At 46.3% G+C, this 23236-nt stretch overlaps 1 protein-coding gene across 1 annotated transcript in view; it reads left to right on the top strand.

Moving 5' to 3' along the window:
* LOC144148095 (glucose dehydrogenase [FAD, quinone]-like) overlaps positions 1–20387 on the top strand; it is a 39890-nt gene extending 19503 nt beyond the window's left edge. The window contains exons 6-11 of the mRNA XM_077679683.1: positions 1966–2136; positions 2765–2915; positions 3723–3886; positions 6529–6706; positions 14663–14885; positions 20076–20387. Of these exons, the coding sequence (XP_077535809.1) occupies positions 1966–2136; positions 2765–2915; positions 3723–3886; positions 6529–6706; positions 14663–14885; positions 20076–20262 (1074 nt within the window). The 3' untranslated portion in view covers positions 20263–20387. The remainder of the gene's footprint in view (positions 1–1965; positions 2137–2764; positions 2916–3722; positions 3887–6528; positions 6707–14662; positions 14886–20075) is intronic.
* The last annotated feature ends 2849 nt before the right edge of the window (positions 20388–23236 follow it).

Below are 23236 nucleotides of genomic sequence, written 5' to 3'. Positions count from 1 at the left end.
GTCACACGTAACTCTAGAAACTGGCTGAAAGTTCCGTCGGACGTAACCCTAGTTATAAATTATAAGTTCCATCAGACGTAACTCTAGAAACTGGCTTAAAGTTCCGTCGGACGTAACTTTAGACACTGCGTTTCAGAAAATCCAGGCGCGTATTTTGCGGCTTCTGCAAACGGACGCTTTCCCAAGCAGAGCCAGCCTCCATCACATCCATCCAACAGAATGCCCTTCGGCAGCATGCCCCGTTCATGGGTAGCACGCCTCACTAAGTCAGTCCACGTAGGAATGCTCCCAAATACCCCTCCCCTCTAATCACCAGCAGCTAGCGGGGGAGAGAGGCGTCTGGTAGCTCTCACCTGACTATATAAGATGGCCTGGTAAAAATAGCCACGAAGTCGCCTCCAGCCTTCGGACGGTGGCCACCGCGCTAGTGTGACCCCTTGCTTAAATAAAGTTGTTTCCTACTTCTCTCTTTCTCTCCATTTCAGAGACAGGAGGCTTATCATAAGCTGCTTTATCATCGGAGCATGACAATTTCAACCAATTTCATTTGCTTCCTGGAAATATAAACAATCATTAATATCTTTGGAACTGAAAGAAGGCAGTAAACGCGACGATGAAACGCGGGTTTCATTCCCGGCCGCGGCGGCCGCTTCTGATGGAGGCTAAAAGCGAAAACGCCCGCGCGTTCGAGCTTTCGGCGCACGTTAAAGATCCCAGATGATCAGAATTAATACGGAGCTCTCTACTACGGCACGCCTCATCGTCTGTGTATCATCGGCACGCTAAACGTCATAATCAATCAATCAATCAATCAATCAATCAATCAATCAGTCAATCAATCAATCAATCAATCAATCAATCAATACATAAATAAATAAGACATGGTATAATATCTGTTTTGTCCTGCATATTATGACATCAGCCCATTCATTAACAGGGGCGTGATGTACGTCAGTTTATAACGGGTGTTTTGTGAGTGATTGACTGAATCGTGGAGTAGCGAAAAATCCTGTCGAAATATTGAAACCGCTCGTGTGTCGCGGCTAGAAGCTTGTTGCAGGTGTGATCAGCAGTGCAGAAGCGCTCCCGTAATATAGTGTGCCATGCAGTTTAAGCTACGGAAGTAGCTCCCAGCGAAAAATAAACATATTGTAACACTCCGTGTCGCTTCGATTGAATGACTGTAGGGTTTAACGCGCCGACGCAACGCAGGCGATGAGGCGCGCCGCAGTGGAGGGGTACGGATTAATTTTGACCACCTGGGTGGTAAAAATTAATCCGTACCTTTAACGTGTGCCGAAATCTTGTACGCACGGGCGTTTTTGCTTGAAAAAGCGCTGGAAAAATATTCTGCCTAAATAACTGAAGAAGAAGGCAGTAGTGAATTACCAAAAATGGACACGTCGTCCGCCCAAATTCTAGAAGCGCTTGTATCCGGACTCCGCTTACACATGTAGCGCCATCTCGAAGTTCCTCTTGTAACAAATACAGAATAGAAAATGTTGCAGCAGTAAACGTATGCAAGCTTAGTCTGTTCACGTAACCCTAACGAAATCCTAACTACAATAATTTTGTTCCCAAGATTGGCAAATTCATTGCTTTGGTCTGCCTTGTGCACTGCTTTCCTTGTCGTAGGAGCGCCCTATTACGCATTTTAGCCCTGGAAGCATTGCACGCTGTTACAGTGAAGTTTTGCACTGTAACTTTATGTATGAAATGTGATGGTCATAAGAGGGAACTGCCGCGATCCGCTTCACTCCATCTGTGGTACAGTAAAACACAATAAACCAACCATTGTAAAGCTATTTCTGCGTGTTGGCGGCATTATGAGTTATTACAGGAACGCTATACCAAACAGAATCGGTCCATGCTGAAGCATACAGCATAAGCTTCAGGCAAGGCCTGCAGACTGTGTCATGGGCTGCTCTGCGAAAAAAAAATCTCTTTGCAAAAAATCTGTTGCAGGTGCTCTTCGATGAAAAGAGAAGAGCCCACAGCGTAGTGTTTTGGTACAGAAGGCTGCAGCGAATCGTTCGAGCCAGGAGGGAGGTCATCTTGTCGGCTGGGTCCATCGGCAGCGCTCAGCTCCTAATGCTGTCCGGCGTCGGTCCTCGACTTCACCTGGAATCGCTCGGTGTAAGCCGAAATCCTGTCTCTCCTTCTCTCGTTATTATCTTACAATGCGTAAAAGCATTCTTTACCACCGCTTACGGAATGAGAAATAAACGAAGTTGAAGTGATAACAGCATTCGCTTAACGCTGAGTAAACATTGCCCTGAACTGCGAAGGTATGTGGCAAGCACTGACCATAACCTCCAGCTAGTCTACAAAGCAACACAAAGGTTCGTCAATAGGCAGTTGTCCAAAAGTCACTGTGCACGCATGCCCGCACTAAGCAGTGCACAAGCCACCGGTGTCGATAAACGCGAAACAAATCTCGCTTTCAAGCTGCGATTACAAAGGCATTTCTAACTTGCCCAGTGATGTGAAATCCTGCGTAATTATAGCTTAATCATAGCCGACAATACTGGCGAGAACCTTTTCGCCTAAATATTTATTCCATGAAAATGTCCCCGCTGCGGTCTATCTTCTGAATCTTCTAGAGTAGGGAAAGGTGCTGCTAGATTTTTTTAATCTAACCTAGGCATCAATGCCTGAGGGCCGTTAGTCGCGAGAAGAATGCATTACTAAACTTATGTGGCCATAACGACTGTGGATTTCTCGGGGCATTTCTTGAATTATAGTTAGAGTCGCGTATTCTCAGGTTTCAGTGGTCAGTGACCTCCCCGTGGGCGATAACCTCCAGGACCACATTGGTGGCGCTGGCATCAGCTTCATGATCAACGACTCCGTCTCCGTGGTGAGGAAGCGCTTCAACCCAAAGACTGCATTCGACTACTTCATCAAAGGACAAGGTAGGGTTCAGAACAAGCGCAGAAATTTTATGACAAATCATTGCGTGAGTTGTGTGGCAGGTCAGGAGTTCGGCTTTCGGTTGCAGTGGCTCCCCTCGAGATGTAAGTGAAAAACAAGAACAACAGTGTGCACCAGATTTGGGACGATATTCTCGAAGTCTAAATGAAACACCTCACGTGATCACGTGCTACAGATCAGCGAGCCGCCGGAAGTCTGCACAATACCCTGGGATCTTCAAAGTGCGCACAAATCTCGTACACACGGGCGTTCTTGCTTTTCGCCTCCGTCAGAAAAGCGGCGCCCGCGACCGGGAATCGAACCCGCGACCTCGTGCTCAGCAGCGCAACGCCTTAGCCACTGAGCCACCGCGGCGGGTCTACAAGAGTTGTGCTTACTGATGCTGACTGAGGGTGTAAGTAAAAACAGTAATTTACACCTTTCAGGGTGTAAATCGCATCCAGCGAACCCATTTCATACTTCTGGCCTCTGTAGCATTCGCACATTCTCAAACGATAGACACTCTCTTTGGCTATAACCGTTAACACCCTATCAAAAAACAAGTGCAAACACCTTTTGCAAGGGTGTAATAACAAGACACCCTCTTTTAAAATGGAGTATTCTTTTGTTCTTGCGAGGGTGTATGGGTGGTAGAAACTATACAACAAACACTCTTAAATGGCGTTTTCCTTTGTTTTTGTTTTTGCTAGGGTGTAATGGTGTTAGTAATATGGTGGGATTTCCACTCTTATGGGTGTAAATCACTTTATAGTGCAGACTTCACCCAACATGCCAGTCTTCCTACACAGGCCCTCTGACGATTCCCGGTGGCGTGGAAGGTGTGGGCTTTATCCGAACCAAGTTCAACGCAGCGCACGAGGACTGGCCTGACGTGGAGATACACTTCGTGTCCAGCAGCCCTGCTGCCGACGGAGGCAGCACGATACGACGCGTGATGGGCATGACAGACGAAGTACGTGTACAGTTCGTGTTACCCTATCAGAGACCCTGTGATTGATTGATTGTGGGGTTTAACGCGCCTACGCAACGCTGGATAAGGCGCGCCGCAGTGGAGGGCTCCGGGTTAATTTCGACCACCTGGGGATATTACCCTGCGCCGAAATCTGGTACACACGTGCGTTTTTGCTTTTCGCCTACAACCATAGAGCGGCCGGCGCGGCCGGGTGTCGCACCTAGAGACCGTGCGTCAATGAACAGTTCCGTTCCCCATCAGTGAACGTCCTGACCTATTGTTCATACCACAAGCTGCATGCAGCACTGTGGAGGCTACATTGTTGTCAATAAAGCGTCCACTGAGGGGGCCTAACTCACCGCGAAGGGAAGCAAGAATAGGTGCAGGGGCTTCTCGAGTCTCGGTTGCACCTGCCGGAAGGGGAGACTGAAAGGTCCTTTCAAAATCCCCTTCACGGTGAGTTCCTTAGTGGACGCTCCATTGACAACAGTGTAGCCTCGACAGTGCTACATGCAGCTTGTGGTATGAACTATAGGTGAAGCCCTGTGGCTGGGAGAACTTGGCTTAATATTTTTGCGTGGACAATAAGTGAGGCATGAAGGTGAAGTTTTCGCGTCGCTTCGCAGTGCCGCGTCTCTCCGTCAACAGTACAAGCAATACAAAAGCACAGAACGAGATAGTGGAGAGAGCGCGTCGAGAGGGCTGCGCGCAAGGGCGGAGAGGGATGCCTTTGTAAAGCTGGTGACGTTGCCAGTTAGGCCACAAGTAGAACCGCGGTGTACCAACTGCCTCTGACTAGACGGTGCCCGTGACATCCACCACCGCTTGCACAAATGGTACAATGAAGTCTGCGGCCAACGCTGCGGCAAAAGCAGCAGAGGGAATGGCGGATGAAAGCCGGCACTGGTGGGAAGCAAAACGAGCGACAAGCACCTATTTGCTATTGCTAAAGGAAGCAAACGTGGCAACTCAGACGGTTAGGCCGCTAAGCACAGTTGATACTGTTTGAGAAATATATATATGCGAAGCACCGCGTTGCGAGCTTCTGAAACTAGAGCAGAACGGTTTCGCTCGCCAAACTCCGCTACGTGGACTCTTTTCTGGTGTGTAACTCGGAGGACGTCGTCGACTACTTGTTAACGGATAACCCGGGACTGTGCAGCGCAGTGAGCATTGATGTAGAGGACTTATTCTATTCCATTCCCTATGACCAACTGATGCACTGTGTTAAACAATGTATTACTGATGAGAATGACGAGTTTGCCTTCACAACCAGCAGCGGTACTTCTGATGATAGTTTTCTGGAGCTTTTGTCGTTTTATTTGACTTCTACAGTAGTAAAAAAAAGCGCTCGTGTTGTCCTCTTCTTGTGTTTCGTCTGTCCACGCCTCAAACATAAACCATAGCACAGCGTGTACATAGGGCACAGTCCTACGTTCGCGAGGCAGAGGGACTCGATGATCAGGCATACTTTTAAAAGGGCCTACATGTATATTGTTAGTTAGCTCACCATGTATCTTGATATATGATGCTGAGTACGATGTTGGGGCTGTGTACGTCAGTGCCACATTCCGTTACGTGTGGGAATTTCATTGCGACGAATGAGTTTACAGCACTTGCATAATCATTTGCTCCTCAAGAGCTGCGCTGAATGTCCAAGCAGTGAGTTTCACTGATTCATTCATTCATTTATTTCATGCTGCAGACCTTCGCTGTTCGAACGAGAGTAGCTAAAGATACGGTGTGGTTTTAGTCAACTCAGAAGTAGCTGGAAATAATTGCGCGGAAGTTACATCTGGTAAGGTGCAACATATCAACCTGCCTGTCATGCGAGTCGGTCTGCGGGATACAAAAGGGGAGACTTCAATGCAAATTACCAGAGCCGCAGAAAATATCTCAAAATTTCGTGTAAATGTAAACAACGTGAAGCGGTTCCCCGTAAGGTGATAAAAATTCCGAACTGAAGACAAAAAGACCTGTATCTATGCGCACTTCTAGAAAAAGAAACTCGCCGCGTGTCGGCTCACTTCGCTGCAAATGCCGTCGAAAGACCATAGTCTTCTGCCGCCTCTGTCAGATAAATGCCCCTCTTTCTTACCTGAGACCTTTTACGCTCGTCCGTCACGTCTCGCTCCTCCCACGATAAACATGGTGGAGGTTTTCTCCGGTCAATTCAATTTTTCCGCGTTCCATTGCTCGCGGTATATCAAGTGGAACCTTTCGTTACTGTGGGACCGCCGCCACGAGGGCTATGGTTGCGGGCGAGCAGTTTTTGTATTTTTGGTTCAAAACATTTTGATCAGGTACTTTGTTCTATTTAGGGCAAAAATCAAGCAGCACGTATGTTTCATAACAAGAACACCGCAGATATCGTTTATGTACTCATGCTCTTCCTCAAATTTACCTAATTTTTTTTAACAATTTTGTTATGCATAAAGTGCGCTTTCAGATTTAACCCTTCGGAAGAGTTTTGCCGAAGTAAACTTCGTGTTAAGAAATTCATTTAAAATTTTGTCCGGATGCCTGAATCGAGTGTTGAACAGACACAGGGACGTACAGACAGGCGAAAATTTTCGCGTTTAAGTATCCCTTCGTGTTAAAGTCGTCCTTCCTGTCCTTCCCTCTCCCTGGATTGGACGCAGCTCTTCGACCGCGTGTACAGGCCATACCTGAACATGGACTCGTTCACCATGTACCCGGTGCTGCTGCGACCGAAGTCTCGAGGCTGGATCCGGCTACGCTCGACCAACCCGTTCGACTACCCGCTCATCGACCCTCGGTACCTCACGCGCATAGAAGACGTGCTCGTTCTCGTCGAAGGTGAGCGGTGTAGTGTTTTTTTTATTAAAAACAACAATAGTCAGTTTTTAATGGCGAAAGCCATTTTACAGATCAACACACGACTCCCAAGGCAGTTGTTTCTAGGCTTTGATGCCACAGAGGAGGTGGGCGAGTACTCGTCGAAGAAAGCCACGCACGGCGCGGTGGGAGAAGGGAATGACCCCATCCGCTAAACGCGCCGCCCACTAAGTGCTCGCGTAGCGAACTTTTGTTGTTTGCGAAGCAGCACAGAAGGGTGTGAGGCTAAAATGACTTACACCCTTATTGTCTAAAATAACACCCCTGCACCACATTAAAAATAAAGAAAAACGCCCTTTTAAAGGGTGCATTCTTGTGTTTTTGCTAGAGTGCAAGGATATTATAAACGACAAACACCCTTAAACGGTGTCTGTTGTTTTTTGCTAGGGAGTAGGACTGTTATACATAGTGATTTACACACTTGTAAATGATTTTACAGTGCACCGAGAACAAGAAAAGGACGACAAATGTATCCTGCGTCCATCTTTGTCCTTTTCTTGTCCTCGCTGGTGAAATGCATTCAATAACTTCGCTATTCGCGTAAAAAGCAAAGTTGTCCTAGAGAAAGCACCGGGTCCGACATCTCTACGAATCGCTGAAAAGTAGTTTGCACCATTAAAGGCGATTTTCGCTGTCTATAACTCCACCTTGCACCCTTACACCCTTAAACCTTTCACCCTTACACCTTACACCTTATCCCTTACACCCTTACACTCCACCCTTACACTCAAGAAAAAAAAGCAAAGTATAGCGCCCTTTAAATGGCCGTGAATACAAAACACAACTTTGTTTAATTAGAAAGAACTAGCGCTCAGTACCTCAGCCAGCTTCATTCTGAACACAGGAGATGTTTTTAAACCGAAAAGTCGTAATAAGCCTCGAAAAACTTCAAATTGGGCGCCTCAGTGACGTGTCATGTGCAGGAGTGACGTCATACGAACCAGAACTGAAAACGTAATTTCCAATGTGTTAACTTTCGTTATCATTTAAGTGATGCGACCAAACGGAACAAAAGGCCCCAATAAAGTTGTACCCGCCGCGGTGGCTCAGTGTCTAAGACGTTGTGTTTCTGAGCACGAGGTCGCGGGTTCGATTCCCGGCCGCGGCGGCCGCTTTTCTGATGGAGGCGAAAAGCAAAAACGCCCGTGTGTGCGAGGTTTCGGCGCACGATAAAGATCCTCAGGTGGTCAAAATTAATCCGGAGCCCTCCACTACGGCGCGCCTCATCGACTGCGTTGCGTCGGCGCGTTAAACTCCACAATCAATCAATCAACCCACTAAAGTTGTGCGGTCATGTGCCGTGGCAATGGTCTAGGTCATCGGCCGCCAATCGCACGAACAAGATTATGTGACGTCATAGAAAAACTGCCAGAGGGTGGCTAGGGAGTCGCCACTGCTCCACATCTTTTCTTTAATATCTCCATTATTTGTTCGAAGTTCGCGCTAAAGTTGGTACCTTTGTATAGGAGGAAAGCATTTTTTTAGTGAACCAACCTTCTATTTTTTTGTCGTGGACCTTTTAAAGGATGTTTTGTCGTTTCGTTACATCCTCGTACAAACTACAGAATACACCCGATTAAGGGGGACACACCTGTCAACATTCCTATGCACTTACTACTTCCGTACCAATGGCTTAAAAACCATTGTGCATCAGTAGGAAAAAAATTTCAGATTCATGAAAACGCGCCGAACGGCCCAGATAGCCTATTTTGAATACATGTCACTTCATTACTGAAAGAAATAAGCAACACTCTCGCTTGCTAGACAGATAGTTCCATGTAATGAAAGCTTGATAAACTAAAATGTCTTCCTCGTTTTATTTTCATTTCAGTAAAGAAATTATATATTTCTAAAAGAAGCAAACTAGGCCGGTGGGAACATTTTCATGTATCTGTAAAAAAAGAATTTACCAGTACACTATGCTTTGTACTGGTCATGCTTTACATGGCAGGGTTAGAAAAGAAATTGGAAGAAAGTCAAGTAGGGTTTAGCCTAATCCATATGCTGCAAGGCAAAGTGGTACAACACCATATTCCGGGAATGTTATACGCAGACGACATTGTTCTTTTAGCTGATAACCAAACCGATATGCAGCGGCTAATAAATATTTGCGGCCAGGAAGCCACTGACCTCGGGTTAAATTTCAGTGCAGAAAAATCGGGAATAATGGTTTTGATTGATTTGATTGTAGGGTTTAACGCGCCGACGCAACGCAGGCGATGAGGCACGCCGTAGTGGAGGGCTCCGGATTAATTTTGACCACCTGGGGATCTTTATCGTGCGCCGAAATCTCGGACACGCGGGCGTTTTCGTTTTTCGCCTCCATCAGAAAAGCGACCGCCGCGGCCGGGAATCGAACCCGGGACCTCGTGCTCAGCAGCGCAACGCCTTAGCCACTGAGCCACCGCGGCGGGTCATAATGGTTTTCAATGACGCTACCACCGACGTAGTGTCTATCCAGCAAGGCGAATTACCTAGAGTGAAGGAATATAAATATTTGGGAGTGTGGATAAACGAAGGGGATAACTACTTAAGTACTCACGAGGAGCAACTTAAGGTTAAGGGAAAGCGAAACGCAGGTATAATGAAGCATAGAGCTCTGTGGGGGTATAACAAATATGAAGTAGTAAGAGGAATGTGGAAAGGAGTAATGGTTCCGGGTCTCACGTTTGCGAATGCTGTACTCTGCTTAAAATCAGACGTTCTATCAGGCCTTGAAGTAAACCAGAGAACGGTAGGACTTTTGGCCTTAGGCGCGCATGGAAAAACAACTAACGAAGCAGTTCAGGGAGATATGGGCTGGGCGTCGTTTGAAGTTAGAGAAGCTCAGAGTAAAATATGCTTTGAGATGAGGTTGAGGGCAATGGATCAACGAAGGTGGGCAGCTAAGGTTTTTAGGTACCTATACTTGAAAAGCGTGGACACGCAGTGGTAAAGGAAGACTAGAGGGCTAACGACGAAATACGGAAAGAACAGTGGGGAATCCAAAACAGCCAAAGTAACCAAAAAAGAGGCAAGGCAGATTGAAACGAATAAATGGAGGAAAAAAATGGAAGCTAAAACGTCGTTAGAGATGTACAGGGCGGAGAAGATGAACATCACAAAGGAAAATTTCTACGATAATTCCCAGGGCAGTGCTTTGCTTTTTGAGGCTAGAGCAGGTTGCCTGCGAACTAAGAGTTTTGTGAGGAAGTATTCACAAAATGATGGGGTATGTGTGGTCTGCGGAAAAGAAACAGAAACTGTGCGGCACATAGTGTTAGAATGTGAGGGTATCCATCCAAATCTACATGAATGGAATATTGGGCTTCCAGAAGCCCTAGGATTTAAGGGTATCAGAGAGGAAGTTAACTTCAAGGCTGTCGAGGGGACGAAAAGAAGATTAGAATGCTGGTGGACGAAAAGCAGAGAGGGGAATATTGCCTAAGACAGTTACCACCTGTAACAGGGAAAAGAAAGTATTTCGGGCCTAATAAGCTTTAGTGCCTGCCCTAAGCAGCGCTAGTATCAAACCAAGAGTGTAAAACCTGATTATATTAGTCCTTTTTGGTAAGATGACATGTCATCACCCCGCTTCAAAGGGGAAACCAATAGGAATCATCAATCATCATCATCATCATGTAACCCTGTGGGTCTCGAATTACTAATTTGATGAGGCGAGTTCCCCTTAAAGGGAATATTATTGTTAATTACACCCGTGGAAAGGTCTGTTTTCTTTGTTTTTTGGTTGGGTGTAAGGGTCTTAGTTATAGAGAAAACCGGTGTTAATCTTTTTGCAGTGTGATGAGAACACTGTAAAAAAACTGTGGTTGATTCCTCTGTCATAGGAATCAGTAAAACACGAAAGTGAAATGTGCAGCAAAATCAGCAGCTTAGCATGATTTGCGGGTCGGCGGCTGTATTGTGGGTGTACTTGGCGAGCGACGTCCTGCTGGCGTGTCGCGTAAGCAAAGGTGTACTGGCGTGCGTCATTTCCGTGACGGATATGACATCGGGGAAATCTTGGGGTATCGCGGCATAAAACACTGTCGTGTTAAAATATTAAACCCGAAAACGAACAACCTTGAGTATAACGCACTCTTTAGTACTAAATATTGCCTCCCCGCAAGACGACCCAGTGTGCAGGGGCGCACCTTTTACAGGCCGCTTGCTTCATTGTACTAGCGTCACTTCCGTGAGCGATATGACGTCACCGAAATATTCGTGTAGCTGGGAATAAAACACTTTCGTGTTAAATGTGCCTTGTCGTTTCTCAATTGGATCCTTCTAAAAGGCAAGAAATTATGGAGGCTAAGCCGACTTCAACAAATTCGGAAATTAGATTCTCAATTAAGCGTTGACGGTGGGGGAATAAAATGACAGCAATGAAAGGGCGCAGTTTTTATAGCCAAAGTTGTGGGATAATGCTAATATACCTAAGTGGATACCTTACAGTTCTTAATTTGTTGGAAAAGGCCAGCTCGTTTGCTTGCAAAAAAACTTCAATTAATTAAGGAAGGCTGAATTTTCTGAACAAGCATGCGTCATGTAGTTAGAACAGATATGACGCAAAAGTAGGTTTTATAGACGGATTTTGTAACTCCAGTATACAACATTTGAAACATCGGTCAAATCCGGGTTGAAGCTTCTCAGGTCCTGCTCTAGCTGTCAATATGACATTGCCTGCGGCAAAGGTATGGAAGGAAATGGTGAACATGTCAGTTGATTATTTATTCGCACCTTGTGTCCGGATCAAGGTATGGTTGTTCCAAAATTACAGTTTCACGCACGCAAGCGGAGGTGTGGTAAACAACAAGCAAGCTTTCACAACGTATGAGGTTCAACAAACAGCGGTAGCAAGACCTAGGCAAGCGACACGACAAAAGACAGTGTTTAAAATCACCTTTAAAGCCGATACTCTTTGTTGGGCCACTTACATCAGAAAATTTCTGTCTGTCTGTCTCTTGATTCACCAATCCGGCCGAAGGTTAAAGGAATACTTCAACGACAGGTTTGTTTACATAGGCAAAACTGCTCCAAACCACTAAATCTAAAAACACCCTTACCATGCATTGGTAAGGGTACCACTCATGCATTGATGTTTTTCTTCAAATATGCCTGACGTCAACATCGTTCAGTAAAAAGAAACCATCAGGCATATTTGAAGGAAAACATCACTACACGAGTGGTATCCCCATTGTACTTTTAACTGCATATTGAGAGAGCACTGCGAATCAATATTTGCGATAGGAAATGGAAGAAATTCGGGTTGAACACCATGTTTTGACCAGCAAATATAAAAAGCGCTTGCCCGAGCCTGGGCCTCGGGGCAGGGTTCCAAGTTGAACAGCATCAAAGTGTTCCAGTAGATGGCGCGAGCAGTTGACCACAAGAAAATTGAATTCACTTGTGCATACCTCCTCTATGTTTATTTCGGTAGGAGCGATACGGGTGAGTATAGGAGGTGCGCGGAGTAGAAAGGAGAAGGATTTACGTGGGAGGGATGGCAGAAGTCTCGTCTTTGTGCGACCTTCGCGCGAAGGGAGCGGCAAATTTTTGGCATGTGTAAGAAGAGAGTTTTCACCTCAAGAAATGTGTGAGTTCTCAAAAACCACTGATCTTTATTTCGCCTGATTTATTTCTGTGAGCATTACTATTTCTTGTTTCGTAACTTTACGAAGGCTTCAATGGTGTTTCAGCACGGAATATAAGCTTTGGTAAATTTCTTTTTCTACAGTCCCGGCTATACCGCGTAGGGGCCCCCCGGAAAGTGGGTTCATTTCATCCTGCTCACATAAATAAACTTTAAACTTTTTTCAATTGAAGGAATATATAAATAAATCAGTAAATAAATAAATAAATAAATAATTCAATGAATAAATAAATAAATAAATAAATAAATAAATAAATAAATAAATAAATAAATAAATAAATAAATAAATGTTTAAAAATCCGACACCCTCTGGCCGGTTCACGTGGAACAGCCAGTGCTGCAACCCGCCTCTGGTTTCTGCAGCTCAGTTGGGATTAAACATCATTTATAGGGGGGAGGGGGTACACGAACGCTTTTTACATCGGCCGCTAGGTTGGGTGGCGATTTTTAAGTCCTCCTGTGGGCGGAATCATACCCTGTAAAACCATTTACACCCTTAATGGTGATTTCAGCTGCCAATGACTATCACTCTTACACCCTAGCAAAAAAAAACAAACAAAAAAAAACAATTAAGTGTGTTTTGTCGTTCATTATGTACACCATAGCAATAGGCATAGTTTTACGTACGCAGAATCTTCACGCACGTAGAGCTTTGCGGGGACAATAGACTTTTTTAGTTGCGCGCACGCAGCAACTCTGCGCACGCGAGGAACTTGCGGGGGCGCGAGAGCGCATGCGCAGTACCCAAGTGGGAGCTGCGCGCTTTTCGTGCGCCCGCAAGTTTGGGTTTCTTGCGTTACGGGTTTTGCGGGCTTTGTGGGTCGTGCTCGAGGCCCTTCCCGTCCTCTTTCCGGTCTCTCGCCCGCGAAACGAAAGGAACAAAGGAACGGCGTCTCCGCACAAACTGGTTTACGGCTTCTTCTGGCTAGGTTTACGTCTGGCTCCGGCCGACAACCGCATGTTTCGTTCGCCAATCTGTCGTTTAGTGGCGCTGCGTGACACACAAAGCGTGACGTTAATTGTACATTCTCAGAATCAGCGTTTTGTTATGCTGTCTTTTTGTTTGTTTGCTTCTCGTATGTGGCTGAGTGTTGTCAAGTGTTTCCTTTTGGTGTGTCATATGTTTGTGTCTTGTTCGTGCCGCGTTATTGTCGTTATGTTTTTCATGTATTTCTCTTTGTGTTTGTCCTGGCTTGTGTGTTCGCGGCACACCCACCCGATTCAAATGGTACAGCCCAAATATTATCATCAGCAGCAGCAGCTGCAGCATCGCGCATTTTGGCGCTGCTGGTTTATCCATGCATCAACTTCTGCGTGCGGTCAACTAAAACTGCTTCTTCGCCAGAACTTAGCTGCGCGCGCTGCGCTGCCGCTACGTGCGTGCGCAACTCTCTGCGTACGCTCAACTAAAACTGTCTATTGCGCAGTTTCAGAACGCAAACGGTATGCGTGTGTTGCGGACGTACGTTAGAGTCGAATTTTTACGTTGAGGTCCTTACATTGCTTCCGTACGTCGAGTGGAACAAATTGGCAGCGCCCTGTTCTCCCGCTTCGCAGCGATAACAACTTCGTCGCTGATCTTTCGCTGGGATATGGGGTTGCAAGCTGTTCATTTCGTCTTCAAGTTGCCCGCTCTTACCCTTCCATAACGTTTCAAGCGACAAATAGGTTCTGTTTTTTAGATAGAAGGGCGATTTTCCAGCTGTTAAGCCTGACGAAGTAGTGTTTGTCGTCGTCGTAGCAACGGCCTCGTAGCAACGGCTTCGCAAGTGTCTGTTCGTAGATGGTGCTAGGCATCCAGGCACCCTAAGCAGCGCTAGTATTAAACCAAGAGTATAAAACATAGGTATATTAGTCCATTTTGGTAAGATGACACGTCAACAACGCGCTACAAAAGGGAAACGAAACGCAATCATCATCATCATAATCACCCTAGAGTTCTTTTATATAGCTCCCGCAGGGAGCTATACAGCGGACCTCTATAGCAGGCTACACGCGGCGTTCTTCGCGTACGCGTAGCTATAAGAGTTCCAAACTACTTGCGCGTTGACTACATATACTTGTCACGTTTGCGTATGTTAATTCTGTACGCACGTGAAACTAAATCTGTCTAGTAACACAATACACACTTTTAAATGTGGTATTATTGTTAAATACGCCCTTGCCAACAGTGTTCTTTCTATGTCTTATCATACGGTGTAAAGGTGCTGCTTCTAGAAAAAGAGGGTGTAAATCATTTTAAAGTGTGTGTTAAATCTATGCCTCTTGTCTCCTACCCTATGCAGCCATGAAGCAGCTGATAGCGCTGGGTCAGTCGGAGCCTTTCGAGAAGTACGACGCCCGCATATTCGAGGCCAACTTCCCCGGGTGCGAGGTGTACGCGCCGTACTCGGACGAACACTTGGCCTGCCTCGCCCGCACGTACACGGCCACCATCTACCACCCCAGCGGCACGTGCCGCATGGGGCCACCTGGCAGCTCCACCACGGTGGTCGACCCCCAGCTCAGGTAGGGGGCACCTTAGAGAACAGGGGCTAAGGAGTAAAGTGAAATTTCATTACTATGTTTTTCAGGGGGACCGGGAATTAAAACGTATTATGCGAACGATAACTGTATAATTACAACAGGCCAAAAAAGGAGGCAAATGTGCGTATTCCGTCAGGAACTAAGTTTTGTTGACCAACATTGAAGTAGCTCGTCAATTTGCGCTGCACTTTCCTCTTTTAAACGCGCAAGAGTAAATTATTCTGAAACGTGAAAAAAAGAAGGTGCGGTATTTTTCGCTTCGCCCAACACGTTCTGTTTTTTTTTTTGTACGACAATCTGTGTCGTGCCTTATATACGTGAAACCAGCCGCGGACGCTTGGAAGTATTCAATGCTGAAGGAAAGTGCGATGTGTCAACTTTTTCGCGTAACGACAACCCGTCCACGTTCACTCCTGCCGCTAATTCGTGGTTCATGGCTGGTTCGGGGTCCATGGTTCAAAAAACCATTAAAGCAGGATGTTTGCCATGTTCTCATGCTTCCCACCTCGCGTTCGTTTAACACTGGGGCCGAAAACTCGCAGCTTCTTTCGAAGTTCCTCTTGCTGACCGACAATAGTGTTCGGCGTTGACGCGGACAAACCGAGCTCGCGGGCCATGTCCACGCCCTTCCTGTTCGGGTTCTCTTCGACTTTGCGCACTTTTTACTTTTTCTGCTAAACTGAGCGCCTTGCCTCTCCTCGACATTGTTAAACGCCTGGCAGCGCCACCGCGCACCGCAACTTGACAGCCCAAGAAGAACAAAGAAGATATATTCAGAGCCACAGCAGCACCACCGAACACAGCAAGAAGGCAGGAAGATAATAAAAAAATTGGCCGCGTATCTGCTCCTTTCGTTGCAAATGTCGTCAAAAGACGATAGTCTTTATCGGCTATTTCGAAGTAAATGCCTCCCTTCGCTTTGCCGCTCACCTCTCATGTTGTTCCTCTTGCGTCGCGCTCCTCCCAAGGTAAAGACGCCAAAGGTTTGCTTTAATCATTTTAAATTTCCCGCGTTCCACTGCTCCAAACCGGGTGTCTCGATGCGAACGCTGCTGTACGGCGGAGACGCTCGTTAATCGAGGCGCCCTACTTCAACGTTTATAGAACCGCGTTTCCCTACTCCACGTGCGTTGCAAGCAGAACGTGGAACCTATCTAGTGGAACCTTGCGTAACTGTTGCCGGTTGATTTCTTAAAATGGCGCAAGAAGCTATGTGGCGCGGGCGACAGTAGCGACGGCGAAGTGAATTCTTTTTCTGCAGTTGATGAAGTATTTAATTTCGCAAAAGCAAGCATGTTTGATTTTTTAATAAAGGAACACTGCAGATATCACTTCTGTATTGATTTGCTGTCTCATATTTGCGTAATGTCTTGTTCTTCTTCAACAATGTTGACAAGTATGAACCTTACACCGGACATAGACGGGTAGATTTAGCTGTGACTATATAAGACTAATGGGCAGGCATTGTTTTGCTTTGGCCGGGTGGCTGAATCGAGTCACAGACAGACAGACGGACAGACATACAGACAGACCAAAATTTCTGGGTTTAAGGAGCCCAAGAAAGACTATCGTCTTTAAAAACAGTGGGGGAAGCACGGAGCATGGCGATAGGTCCGGGAAGGGAAGTCGCTCCTACCGAGAGCATTGCCGATCTTCTTTCTTGTTTATGATACCCTTCGCTAGACTGCGAGGTGCATCGGCTGTTGTATCATAATCACTGCCTCGCCTGGCAGCGGTGTTTTCGCCGCCAAACCGGCGCTGCCGCGGCCTCAGCGCCTCTGCAACGCGCAGACCGTGGGTTGTTGTAATGCGGTTTAAGCCATTATACCGAAGAATAAAGGTAACATTTCTAGAAATGTTAATCAAGATCCACTTCCGTGGTCGTAGTGTCCAATTTTCGCTCAAAATGGGGTTGTACTAAACGCACAAAAATGCAAAATTTCTAAGCAATGCTGGCCAGAAATTGAAAGAAAAAACGTATCAGGCCTTTTCATATCAACGAGATTGAACTTTGTACGTTTGGTCGTTGTTACATATTGAGCTGGTTCGTGTCCTGCTTGAAAATCAAGGAAACAAACTGAAAATCCTGCCCTACCGGGAACAAGGATGCACGCGAAGCTTTTGCAACCATGGGAAACCGTAAACTAATACCTTCTGAAATCCCTGTCAGACCAAATGCCCGAATTCTGCTGGCCCAACCCCTGCGTACCGCCGTTGTCATTTCGCCTGTGTTATCGCGAGCATGAGTACGCTAACGAGCGCATGCCTGAATAACCGTCTGCTCTTGGGACGAACGAATCACCCATGGCTTACCCATGAACCTGGGGACGTGAATTCACGTCAGCATCGTTATCAGAGGTTTTTTAATGTAGAGTTTACTATGTGTCATCCGCATGCAGCTCTTCGGCCGAAACAATCACCCTTGGCCTACAGGTAGGCCTGCGAACCTGAATTCACGTCGTCATAATCATCACCGTTAGAGTTCGTTCAGGTGGGCTTTACTGCATGGCTTTTAGCAAACCCATGTCGACGTTCAAGTCAGCTATTTCAAGCGTTACTTGAAAAAAATCCACTAGTAAGCAATGGTGGGACGCAGTCGATGCGTTACAGCGATCGTCGAAGGTATCCATTTTTTCAAATTCCGACAACGCCCATGCGTCCTCCACAGAAGCTGTTTAATAACTGCTGCTGTTAATATTTTTCGCGTGCACACAAAAAATATTGGTTACTGCGGCTGTGGAGTTCTCTATAGCGAAGATGGAAACTTAGAGGGTCATTCGACGAAGCGAACTCGTGGAATGTACTTCGCATAATTTATACTCTCATTGTTAGCTTGATTATTCTCCAGTTGTTTATGTAACTGTTCATCGGAGTGTTGGACAATGATTTTTCTTGTTTTCTAGCCTTCCTTAGGACAGTCCAATTACGGGCAGTACATCCGCCGCGACTGCGGCGCCAAAATTTGTTGCCAAGCTTCATATGCACGCGACGTCAAAATCAAAGGCTACGGAGTGTACGATCGCGTGTAAAATTGAAAGTCACTCGCTTCACCAAAATGAGGACGAGCGCCCGCGCCGGGAGTGGGGAGCGCTTGCTTCGAATGCCCTCGCCTGCAGCGCCACACACCGGCGGTTTTGTGTCGCCTTTATCTTTTCTTGTTTGCTGACGCATCATTTCCTCCCTCTGTAACCTAGAAAGAAAGGCTTCACACTCCGACCAAACGACGTTGTTACAGCGAATATGTCTGCAGCTAGGATCAAAGAGTGATGTAGACAATAATCACACGCGCGCGTTGCACCACCTTGCGGCGCCCTGTCATGTCCCCGAGATCATGAAACTGTGCGCAACGCCTGCACCGTATGAAAAACAAAAAGTCACTGAAAATGCAGAAAGGTCCGAAAGTCTTCGTATTTTGATATAAGACGATTTATATTGCCCCAGGAAAAGTGTCTTCCCAGCAGTAAATTTCTGTTAAGAAGCGCAGTCAACTTCAAGGGGATCAGTATAACCTTGCTCTTAGCAAGCTGGCTTTTTCGCATTGTATGTTGCACAGTGAAGTAACGCCACCTACGCAGGGCGTATTATTACAGGAAACGGATCTACCTCTTGTGTTATCCAAAGTGTCGTGGAACAAGTAACATGACAATTAGACGGTAAGGCCACTGTAACATTACGGGCCACAGCTTCGCAGGTAATTCTTTTTCGCAGAGTAGAAGGGCACTGGCTTTTTTTTTTGGCTTTTATCCCCGATCTTCATGGATCCCCGAACCGAATCTTGTGAACAACTTGTGTCTTGGTCTCAGGGGAAGCCGCTGGCAGCTGAAATGCGGAAATTAACCATGCAACTAGGTTTTCCAACAATAAATGGTCGTGTGGTTCACGGCGTGCCCAACGCTTGGACTATGGACATGTATCATTTGTTTGTCGGGAGTATTTGCTGTCTTTACACTTGATTGCCTGCAGCAATTTTGTCTTGAGCGGGGGATTCTCCAAACCTATGATGACTTTTAGCTATCCTTCAGCGCTCCCCTTTTTTGGCATTGATCAGGGACACATTTTTACTCCACATGAACCGCGAGCCCAATCAGAAATGGCCGGCATTTCTGCAAGTTTCGGTTCCAGGTGGGGCAAATTATGGGAACATTCAGGTGTTGTTCTCCCCCTCTTCCTGTTTACTAAAGCTGTGAAGTACTTCAATTATGCTGACCTAAACCGGAAGAGGCAACGTTTTGATCAATGTTAATTATTTTCGCGGGCAGATGAACTCTTGTCTCCCGTGGGCAAATACTGGGCATTGGAGGCTTTGAGTGTACCGACAGGTTATTTAAAGCACTGTGATGTGACGGGACCGGTGTTTAACTGCTGACTGTTGAGTTATTTTCTAATTCTAATTCTTACAGGGCTAAGGTCTCCGAGTTAATGGCATTTCTCCCTACACAGCTACATGTGTCACGCTGGTTCAGAATATCTCAGTAAGAATAAAAATGTGTCTTAAAGGTCAGTGTCGTGTGTCTTTTTACGGTCCTTTATTGAAAAGCTAGCATTCCCTAGAAGGAAGTGTCGGACCCAAAATATGAAGAAACTTAATATTCCACAAAGTTCAAAACATTAAAAAGCTGATCTTAAAAGGCTGGTCTAAAAGTGTGGACTTACAATGAAAGCCCAGCTAAAGACGCAGTGCTATCATGCGTTGTCTGAGTTTTAGAGTATTTTTGGGGGGGGGAGGGAGGGGGGAAGCCTGAGTGTGCAAAATGATTGGCCGAAATATTGTAGAAGTGCAAAAAGAATTGAAAGTACTGTCCTCGGACGAGGACACAAACCAACCGGGAAATAACTCGCCTTTTTCCTTCCGTAAACTTTGAAAGCAGCCTAATTTTCGTAATCTCTTTCTCTTTTTCAATATGTACCTGGGCAATTTCTTTTCCTTTCAATTCTTGTATCTTCATCCCCATGCGTCGGGTAGGCAACCGGAAAGTTCCCTGGTTTACCTCTCTGCCCTTCCTGTACTGTGACTTTCCTCCTTACGTTGACTAGATTCACGTATTGTTCAAGTTGCAGAGAAATGACGGTTCGCGGGCATTGTGGACGATGACCTGAAAGAATTGCGTGCATGAAAGAACACTAGCAATGGCTAGCAATGGAATCTTGTATTTTGTGTGTTATTTCTTGCAGGGTTAAAGGAGTGCAGGGGCTGCGCGTCGTGGATGCTTCCATTTTCCCAGAGATTCCCTCCGGAAACACCAACGCACCCGTGATCATGGTGGCCGAGAAGGCGTCGGACATGATCCGCGCAACCCATCGGACTCTGTGGAGCGGTGCACTTGATCCGAGGTGGTGGCTTTGGAATCGGAGAAGATGACGACTCTACTGCATACAACTTGCGACGCTTGCAGACTCAGCCTTTTCTGTCTGCACTCAGGTGCCATGGTTCCGCCTCGCACCCAACATCTGGACAAGCACTTGCTGAACTCCGGTATAACTTGGACACTCTAAAAAAAAAGTAAGGAAGTGCATGTTGTGACTGATAAGTGCAGACTCGCGCACACAGAATTAGCCCGAAAGTGTTTGCTTCAGTTAGAAGCGTTACAGGAGCTTGTATATCGCTCGCGGACTTCGGTGGCCTAAGGTAAAAAGAAATTGCAGTTGTCCAATTACTCAGCTGACGCAAAGTCGTAACAGTTACTTCGCCCAGTGAGCTTGCGGCATAAATAACAAAAAATGGTACTCCCGACAATGTACGCCGTCTTGGTGTGATGTGAAAAATATCTGAATTTATGTGAATTCATTTATGTCCATGCAGTAACGAATTTCTACAACTTTGCCGTGTTGACAGGTGCGTACAGGTGCTGTACAGGGCAACTTTTAAGTGCGATTGAATGCAATCGTATGACAAATGTTTAATGTTCCGCGTACTTCCCATTTTCTTCTATGCGTATAAGACATCATATGTATATTTTAAAATACGCCAGTGTGCCTCGGCGCCTGGTGCTTTTGTTGTAGCTCTCCTCATTTTCATGTAATCATGACTTGTGTCGTTCCATACTGCCTGGCAGTGGAATCCACAAACCACGAAAACTGGCCTATTGTCAACTGCCTGTTACCCAGAAAGCGATACACATAGATTTACGAGTGTCGTAAGCAATTTTCTAGCTCAATTCTGTCCTGAGGAGACGACAGTGACGAAGGGTCACCCTTAATCCCATTTATGTTCAGGGCGTCACCAACAAAAACTGGAACCGGGTAATTGTGAGGTTTCAGTGGTTCCTTGTTGCTGTGAAACCTGCTCAAACAGTTCAGCTGCGCCTAAGCTACCCACCTGTTTAGCTAGGAATTTATTGTATCCACTGCATGGAAATGTATTTGTGTTAATGTGGCAACCGTTTTGCGAAGGAATCAAGACTAGTGCGTTGTCAATGCCTACATCCCTGCTCACGTCGATAGGCTCTTAAGTGCCAGGATTACCTGTGCCTATATATTTTTTGGTGAAGCGAGGACACACAGATGCGACCCGCCTGCATGTACTGTGTGGTCAGTTTGTTTGGTGTTGTAATGAGCTGGATGTATTATAATGGAAACGCATCAGTAATCACAGAAACTACCTCCGGGTGATCGGAATACAACTTTTCGTGTGTTGTGTCGTCTACAGAGTGCCATAATAAAGCGTGGGCAGTTTTATTTTGATCTCATTGTTGTGCGGGTCTGTTTATTGTGTTTTTACAAAAAAACACCAAGGGTGCAAAAGGGGCTTCGTATCGAAGGGCCTACACAGCCTCCTACTATATGCTATTTTTGTAGGTGCAACACGTCCCTCGAGAGAAAAGACAAAATACCCGCCGCGGTGGCTCAGTGGCTAAGGCGTTGCGCTTCTGAGCACGAGGTCGCGGGTTCGATTCCCGGTCGCGGCGGCCGCTTTTCTGATGGAGGCGAAAAAGCAAAAAACGCCCGTGTGCACGAGATTTCGGCGCACGTTAAAGATCCCCAGGTGGTCAAAATTAATCCGGAGCCCTCCACTACGGCGCGCCTCATCGCCTGCATTGCGTCGGCGCGTTAAACCCTACAATGAATCAGAAAAGACAAAATGAGTGAGACAAGACACGTAACAGCGTGAAAAGGAAAGACTCTAGTTTTGCGCTAACGCGCATGCATCCTAACTGACAGATGCAGAGAGCATAATTATGGGAATGTCAACACCGCGCCGGTAGTGGTTCTCCAATCTAGGGAAAGAACATTGTTTTAAAAAAGATCACAACACCCGTACACGCGATATTGGCCATTGCCGTTAAATGGGTGGTGATATGGTCTTGAATCTCTGCTTCGTATAGCTAAGGAGAAAGGTTCACATATATTTGTTTAGGAACAAGCCTTGTGAGGAACAGAAAATCGGTGGCACAAACAAAAATCACACCATCTCCACGCCGTGAACGACGCCGATGGTGCGAAGTACAAAAGGTATTTACATACAAAAATATCAACAAACAGTCACTCGCTGCTCCGGAGCGCTACGCCAAGGTCAACTCCAGGCCGTCTTCCTGGAGAAAACTCGGCTCTCTGTGCAGCCGGCGACAAACAGTCTCGCCGGAACGTCGCCGAAACGCTGCAAATGTCTATTTACAACAGCGCGCGCCCGCGATAGACCGACCGGAGGAGAAAGCCAAACTCACCGGCGCATGCCTGATGACGGTCCAGTGCGACTTGACGTCGTCTCACCGTCCGTACTGAAGTCTGACGAATCGAAGTCTTCCGTGTCTGTGCTGCTACCGTCATGGACACATTCTAGCTCAGATACATCGGAATCCGTCGAAATTCGGCGTTCGGCCGTAGCATCGCGAGCGTCGGCGACGCCATAACTGAAACTGCTGAAACCACGTGATCTCCTCACCCCACTCGCGAAGGACATTAAAAATCCCCCACCCCCCTCCCGCTGCGGAAAAACGAAACTCGAAAGCGAAACTGATAAAATACTTGCTCTTTTATAGTTTAGATGGCATTAGCGGTCCAGAAGCACTCGGAGAGCGCCAAAATTTAAATTTGTATTCATCGATAGCATACTATCGATGGGAATAGGCGCGGTCACGAAAGTGTTTTAAGGCTGTGCGCCCTGTATATTCGTTTTGTTTTGAATGCTTTATTTTATTCGATCTACCTTCTTTTATTTTATTTATTTATTTATTTATCTGAACTGTATTCCTTCATAAAATAAAAGGTCGGGTATTTGCATTCTTCGCTCCAATGCCGTTGTAAAACAGCAGCCTTTCTGCTACTGCCACTGCCAGGTAATATTCGTAATTTTTTATTTCGGTTTGGTTTAGCTTGTAGCGGAATATCCAAGGCAT

This window comes from Haemaphysalis longicornis, unplaced genomic scaffold (assembly GCF_048455015.1).
Source record: "Haemaphysalis longicornis isolate Haplotype H1 unplaced genomic scaffold, Haemaphysalis longicornis Haplotype H1 scaffold_76, whole genome shotgun sequence".
NCBI lineage: Eukaryota > Metazoa > Arthropoda > Arachnida > Ixodida > Ixodidae > Haemaphysalis > Haemaphysalis longicornis.
This window is presented reverse-complemented; position numbering and strand designations above follow the sequence as displayed.